At 59.8% G+C, this 7024-nt stretch overlaps 4 protein-coding genes across 4 annotated transcripts; 1 reads left to right on the plus strand and 3 right to left on the minus strand.

The window, feature by feature from the left end:
* Positions 1 to 132: 132 nt before the first annotated feature.
* Positions 133 to 1065, minus strand: PAN0_110d6745 (uncharacterized protein; the record flags this gene model as incomplete). The annotated part of the gene is made up of 1 exon (XM_014797826.1): positions 133 to 1065. One exon carries the CDS (start codon positions 1063 to 1065, stop codon positions 133 to 135), a length of 933 nt encoding a protein of 310 aa, XP_014653312.1.
* Positions 1066 to 2281: 1216 nt separating this feature from the next.
* PAN0_110d6746 (NDUFb8, NADH dehydrogenase 19kDa subunit) lies at positions 2282 to 2925 on the minus strand (the record flags this gene model as incomplete). The annotated part of the gene is made up of 3 exons (XM_014797827.1): positions 2282 to 2338; positions 2414 to 2623; positions 2695 to 2925. The coding sequence occupies 3 exons, from the start codon at positions 2923 to 2925 to the stop codon at positions 2282 to 2284; spliced, it is 498 nt and encodes a 165-aa protein (XP_014653313.1).
* A 1059-nt stretch (positions 2926 to 3984) lies between these two features.
* PAN0_110c6747 (serine/threonine-protein phosphatase PP2A catalytic subunit) lies at positions 3985 to 4989 on the plus strand (the record flags this gene model as incomplete). The annotated part of the gene is made up of 1 exon (XM_014797828.1): positions 3985 to 4989. One exon carries the CDS (start codon positions 3985 to 3987, stop codon positions 4987 to 4989), a length of 1005 nt encoding a protein of 334 aa, XP_014653314.1.
* Positions 4990 to 5437: 448 nt separating this feature from the next.
* PAN0_110d6748 (GNS1/SUR4 membrane protein) lies at positions 5438 to 6346 on the minus strand (the record flags this gene model as incomplete). The annotated part of the gene is made up of 1 exon (XM_014797829.1): positions 5438 to 6346. One exon carries the CDS (start codon positions 6344 to 6346, stop codon positions 5438 to 5440), a length of 909 nt encoding a protein of 302 aa, XP_014653315.1.
* Between the last annotated feature and the right edge of the window lie 678 nt (positions 6347 to 7024).

The raw sequence follows: 7024 nt of genomic DNA on the forward strand, positions 1-7024 counted from the left end.
TTAGCTCATTACAAAAGTGTTGGTCTCTGCCCGCGGCGCGTCGCGTAAACGAGCGGCCCAATTTTTAAGGCTCACCACACTCAACACACACTGTGTACACTCGATCCTCGCTGCTCGACTGGGATACATTTGCTATGAAGATTCGTGGGGGAACATCTCTTTGCAGCGCAGCCTCGTGCGTGCGATCGCCTCAATCAGGTGCCAATTGCGCCACTTTGCCGACGCCGAGTTGCCCGCGGTGGACTGGAAAAACTCGAGCAGCTCCTGCCATCCAAGCGTATGCTGCGGCCTGCCCATCTGTTGGTCAAGCTCCGCATCCTCCTTTTCCGCATCTCCAGCCTCGTTCGCTCCATCCGAAGTCGACGCTGCTGCGGCAATCTTTTGCGGCCGCTTGCCAACAAGCCCCCTATTCGCCGCCGTGGTGAACCGCTTTAGCGCGGTATGCACGAGCGCCTGGGCTGCAGCCGCACACGTTTCGACGTCGTTCGCATCGACGACGATCTGATCCCTATGCTCTTTGGATATGCGGTGTTCCTTGCAGTACTCTGGCGTGCGGAAGCGCTCGTATTCGCGCTCGAAGCAGTCTGCCACTATGCGCGCCACTGCCTCGTCCACCTGCGTTTTCGGGTCGATGCTCGATGTTGGACGTTCGGATGGCGGCCGTGGCCAGGAGTACGTCCAAATGTCGGCGGCGGGGTAACGCTGCTTGAGGCGTGCGATGCGGTTGGACTGGAGCGCAGCGGCGTGTGCGCGAGACGCAGCCTTTACCGAGGCCGAGACGGTGGTGGTGGCGGTCTCGTCGGCGTAGCGCGAGAGCGAGCGGAAGAGCGTATGGTGTTTGACGAGCAGCGAGTCGGGCTGGCGCGCATGTCTTCGCAGCAGCCGATGCGAGCGGTGCCTGTGGCCCGCCATGGCTGGCCCGCCCAATGCTGAGGTGGATCCCAAAGCTGAGGAGGATGGATTGTGGGGGATGGGAAAGAAGCGCCGCTCCAAATTCAGGGTCCAATACTCCAAACTCACGGCCGAAAAAGAAACGCCGCCGCGTGGGGCCGCCTTCCAGCTCATATGCACCCCTTCCGCCCCGCGTGCTGCACTGACCATCCGCGTTCTTCTTCCTCGCCACCAGCTGCCTTGCTTGTTCCCCACCTTCTACCGCGCGCAGTCATGATCAGCGACGTTACGCTGTCCGCGCTCGCCAACTGGCTCGGCAGCCTCACCATGATCCTCATCGTGCTGTACCACGTAAGTCGCCGAAACCGAACCACGCGCTCGCCAACGCTTTGTTCTGTCTCACACTCTCACTCCCCTTCCTGCGAACTCAGGCACTCAGCGTCAACGTCAAGCGCAACCAGGAGTCTGCGCGCAGAGTCGCTGCGTCCACGTAGACACACGCCCCATATACCTCGTGCGCTCTCGTCAATAGCATGACCAATCCGAGGCCACATGCGTGGTCGTGTCGGCTGCGTCTTGTGAGCTGCATTCGACCAGGCTCTGCCCCGTTCATTGGTTCCATCAACGCCGCTTTTGCACCTGCTTGAAGATGCGGCTGCATACCTGTACATTAGCCTCTCCGCGAACAATCACTCCAACCACACTTGTCCAGCCGGCTCGCAGTCCGCCTTCGAACTCAATCCTCAGAGACGTCAGCGACTGTGCATGGCTGCTTTCGTTGATGCGGCAGCACTTGCAATCGTGCGTACTCGGCCGTCTTATGCCCTTGCACTGAAAGCGTGGTCCCAATAATATCTGAAGGGACAGTGATAGGAGTACAAGCTCGTTGAGAGGCACATCGCTCCGTGCGCGCTATCGACCTTGGTCGCTGTCATTGCAGTGCGCGCGGCTTCGGCCCAGTTGTTGGTCCACGCTTTGTTTTGACACTCGCACTCAGATGCTAGCCTGCATGGCTCAGCACAATCTCATCAGGACGGAGATGTGGCCTGCCCAATCGCGTCCAGCATGCCCGGCTAGCCATGATTGCCTTGATCGATCAGCTGTCCGCTTTGCTGCAGTATGCTGGCCAGACACAACGGCGGCTGTAGGCAAAGCTAGCAGCAGTGCGTGACTTGCGTCGGCATGGAGGCGAAGCAGATCACACCAGCAGCCCGTCACTTTGCAAAGATGCGAAAGCCAGCCGCTCCGCGCCGGGCCTGACATGCACACAGCTGCAGGCGCCGCTCTCGTGCTCATGGCGATAAGTCGTCACGTCGCTGGCGTAGAACGATTCTTATCGGATGGGATTGCAGGCTACCAGCACGACGGAGCTCAAACTGAAGCGAGACGTCTATTCGTCGTCGTCGTCCTCCTCGTCCTCTCCGCTGAAGGCGCCTTCCTTAGGAGCCTGTGTAGTGTACATCGACAAGTCAGCCATCTGGTCTTGCTTTTTACAAAAAGGCTTGGGGGTTTGTGTGCTTACTGCAACTTGCTCGCCTCCAAGTTCGGCGGCGAGGCCGTCTCGCGGGTAGGTCCTTGGGAGTGCGGGCTTTTCGGGCGTGGCAGCGTAGACGATGGAGCCAAACACGCCGACGACGCCGATGGCAACGATGAATTGGCGGAGTGCCGAGCTGGCGGGCACGGCGTGTACGTCAGGCGCCCAGACGGAAAGCACATCGTCTTGCTCGTGAAGCTGAAACCCCAATCCAAAACCAACAACATCAGCAAAAGCTCTATATCAGTGCAAAGTGGGGATGCACTTACCGTCTCGCCAAAGTTTCGCTTTTCTTGTGTGTCCCACCACTTGGGCGAGTATTTGCGCTGCTGCAGGCTGACAAACGGCAGGTCCGGGTAGTCGCCCAGCTGAGGATCCTTGGCGTCGCGAGCCGCGGCATTGACCCTGGACGTCGAGAGGTGGCGCACGGAGGCCGAGGTTGTGCGAAGCACGGCACTGGAGCGCGAGGCACCAGCCACAGTCGTTCGTAGCAGAGACATGGTCGAGGGGGAGTGTGAGTGGTGTAGGTAGACGGAGAGGTGGAGAAGAAGCGACGAGTGGCTCGAGATTGGAGATGCGATGCTCCTCACCGGTCGATTGGAAATCACTCACTCACGCCTGGCGGGGGAGCGGCGCCGGAATTGCAGTGTTAGGGCGACAGAACGACGGCGGCACACTTGACTGCACCAGTCAAGCAGAAGCTGTGTGGTGATCGACTGCCTGCAGTTGGATTTTATGGATTTTTTTGGCGCCTCTTCGAATGTTAGAAGCCAGCCAAGACGGGCGAGCGTGCGCGCTTAGACCAGCAGAGGAGCGGCTTCAAATCGGGGAGCGGCATCAGCACGCATTACAGAACTGACTGCCAGATTTGAATGCAGCAGCGCGGGCCTGAATTGCATTTCGCGCTTTCGCCTCGACGCGGTTCGGAATCGAGAGCGCTGCATCGCCCTCCGCAACCGAGCAAATTCGCGCCCCAACTGAGCCGCCAAAGGGGGGCAGAGCTGTTGTGGCCGCCGCGTTCCCTCGAGTGCACGGCGGGCGCCCGCTGAGAGAGCAGAGAGGGCAGTTGGCATTTCCAGAATGGGTTGGGTTGGGTTGGCCTCTGCGTGCGGCTCTCTCTCTCTCGCTGGCTCAGGCTTGGCCCAGGCTGGCCCAGGCTGGCCATAGCTGCTCATACGCCGCCGTCGTCATCCAACGCGCCTACCACCATCCATTCTCCCTCACCTCGATCGCGTGGCACCGCACGATTCCTGGCATTCCGCATCTCTCGCACAGCACACGCCGAAACCAAAAAACATCGCTGCGGCAACAACACTCGGCCTCGTTTCTTTCGCTCGTATAGACCGTGCCTCGGAGATTAGGCACACCCAACCGGCTTCGACTCTTCAGCACGCCTGCATCGCTCACCGTTCGTCCATACTCGATCCTCAAAAGTCCAGCACCTATCGACCGCTCAATACCCCTGGCATCGCGCCTACCTCTTGTCGCATCAGTATAAGTTCCTCCTGCCCGCTCCGTCATCCGCCACCTCTGCTGCTCCACATCTCTCTTCGCGCACCATGGTCGACATCACAGAGCAGGACGCGTGGATCGCGCATCTTAGCGAGTGCAAGCAGCTCTCGGAAAACGACATCAAGCGTCTCTGCGACAAGGCGCGCGAGATCCTGCTCGGCGAGTCGAATGTGCAGCCCGTGCGCTGCCCCGTCACCGTCTGCGGCGACATCCACGGCCAGTTCCACGACCTCTCCGAACTCTTCCGCATCGGCGGCAACTCGCCAGACACCAACTACCTCTTCATGGGCGACTACGTAGACCGCGGCTACTACTCGGTCGAGACCGTCACGCTGCTCGTCGCGCTCAAGGTCCGATACCGCGACCGCGTCACCATCCTCCGCGGCAACCACGAGTCGCGACAAATCACCCAGGTCTACGGCTTCTACGACGAGTGCCTCAGGAAGTACGGCAACGCAAACGTCTGGAAGTACTTTACCGACCTCTTTGACTACCTCCCATTGACCGCATTGATCGACGACCAGGTGCGTCTCTCCTCTTCTCTTGCCCGGGCCTTTCTTTGGCGCTGGATACCCACGCTGACTTGTTCCCCTCTCTTTATGATAAAGATCTTCTGCCTGCACGGTGGCCTCTCACCATCCATCGACACGCTCGACCACATCCGCTCCATCGACCGCATCCAGGAGGTGCCGCACGAGGGTCCCATGTGCGACTTGCTGTGGTCCGACCCGGACGACCGCTGTGGCTGGGGCATTTCGCCGCGCGGTGCCGGCTACACGTTTGGGCAGGACATTTCGGAGGCGTTCAACCACAACAATGGGCTGACGCTCGTGGCGCGCGCGCACCAGCTCGTCATGGACGGCTTCAACTGGTCGCAAGAGCGCAACGTGGTCACCATCTTTTCGGCGCCCAACTACTGCTACCGCTGCGGCAACCAGGCGGCCATCATGGAGATCGACGAGAACCTCAAGTACACCTTCCTCCAGTTCGACCCCGCCCCGCGCGCAGGCGAACCGCTCGTATCCAGGAGGGTGCCAGACTACTTTTTGTAGCCGCGCTTCCAAAATTCTGGCAAACGCGCGCGCCCCGCCCCGCAAGCAAAGCATCCAAAGTGGTCCCCATCCAGTCTTACACCTTCCCTCCATCCCCCATCCCCCATCCCACCCCCTTTCTCGTTTCGATTTGGTTGTTTTTTTTTCGCAGCTCTCTCTCTCCATCATGCTACTCGCTTCGCACATGGCTTCCCTTTTTTCCATCCTGAGAGCTTGGAGCGAGACAAAAAAGGCGGGTTCAATTACAGGAGACTATGTGGCATGCCGCAGCGCCATGGACAGATTGCACATCCGACGCAAGGCACAGACGCGGCGCTGGTCACTTTGAGCCTTGAGCGTGGAGCTCCATTGCGGCGAGATAAGCAGCCTATAACGGCAAAGAGGAGCAAGATATGTACAAGTCGGGGAGGTGAGGGATTCGGTCGTGTTTGTCTCGGCGCTGACCGGATCATTGCGCCTTGCCGTTGGCAGCCTTGCCGTTAGCAGCCTTGCCATTGACAGCCTTGCCATTCTGCTTGGCGGCGGCCCTGCGAGCCTTGTCCTTGGCGTACGTCTTCTGGTAAAACGCGATAAAGAGGAAGAGGTACGAGGTGAGGCAGATGATGCCGGAGAAGGCGGCATGCTCCTTGCCGGCGCAAGTGCCAACGTGCGGGACGTTGGGGAAATAAGTATAGGCGAAGTAGTTATACGACGCGAAGTACACTACTCCGAGGTCAATGACAAATTGGGTGATCTGCGCCGTGGTGACCGACTTCTTCCAGGGGCACGGAATCTTGAGCGAGGTGAGCGCATAGTAGAAGTACATGAGCACGTGCACGGCGAGGTTGAGGCAGATGACGACCCACGACACGGACGTCTTTCCATGCAGCTGCGAGAAGCACAGCACGGCGGTGGCCGAGTGGTGGTAGACGTGCAGGAAGGCGAGCGGCTTCTTCTTGAGCACGAGGAAGACCGTGTCGATGAGCTCCCAGTACTTGAAGTAGTAGTTGATCATGTAGTACGTCTCGAGCTTCATCGTCCACGCGCCCTCGCCGCAGATTCCGTAAAAGAGGCCGTTGCGACGCACGATGGGCACGACCTCCTCGAGCATGAGCGCGAGCAGCAGACCCGAGCCAAACGTCAGCGCCAGGTTGTGCAGCAGGAAGGGCAGCTTGATGCTCATCGTCAACGGCGCGCGGTTCTTCATGAGCTCGCGACCGCCAAAGATGACCGCAAGGTAGGTGATCACCGCAGCCACCAGCGCGGGCACCGTCGAGATGGGCGACTTGCCCGGGATCCATGCGAGCAGATGCACGGGCGTGTCGTTCTTGATGTTTTGCGGGATCGCCGCCACCACGGCGTCGTAGATCGACACCATCTTGAAGCAGAAAACAAAAGGTCTGAAGCAGAAGAAGAAGAAAACGGAGCAATAGCGCGGGGGAGTAGGGGGAGAGACCCAGGGCGAGGTGATGGTGGGAAGGTAAGCTCCGAGGCGACGAGGAGGGCGGGAGTCGTACGGCCAATTGACGGCGCCAGCTGGAAACCGCGCGCGCTGGAAGATCCACGACGGCCACAGCGCATGCACGGCTGCTGCGAGTGACGGCGAGGCCGAAGCTGGCGGCGCATCCCGAGCCGGCCAGAACGACGCATCTGCTCGACCGACTTGAAAGCCTCATCGGAACGACGCGATTGTTTGGGATTCGCCAGCCAGCGTCGGGCGGGTTCAGGCACCCTGCCACTCGTGTGACGCAACTGGACAGAGAGAGAGAGACCAACACCCGCTCAACTTTTCGCGTTTCCAACAAAAAATCAGCTCTCCCTCACCGATACGCGAGCGAGCGAGCGAGCGAGAGCGGCTCTTCCGCACCGCGTCAGCAGTCCATCACTGTGAAGTGGCCGTGGGAAAAAAAATCCTATCCCGCCTGCCATGGTCGAAACCTGCAAGATGGCCATGAATGCACGCACGCACGCACGCACACGCACACACGCCCGCCCGCTCGCTCGCAGCTCGCTCGGCGAAACGACAAACGCCAGGTTTGGAATGCAGCGAAACGCG

The sequence above is a fragment of the Moesziomyces antarcticus genome (assembly GCF_000747765.1).
Source record: "Moesziomyces antarcticus DNA, scaffold: scaffold_v10110, strain JCM 10317, whole genome shotgun sequence".
NCBI lineage: Eukaryota > Fungi > Basidiomycota > Ustilaginomycetes > Ustilaginales > Ustilaginaceae > Moesziomyces > Moesziomyces antarcticus.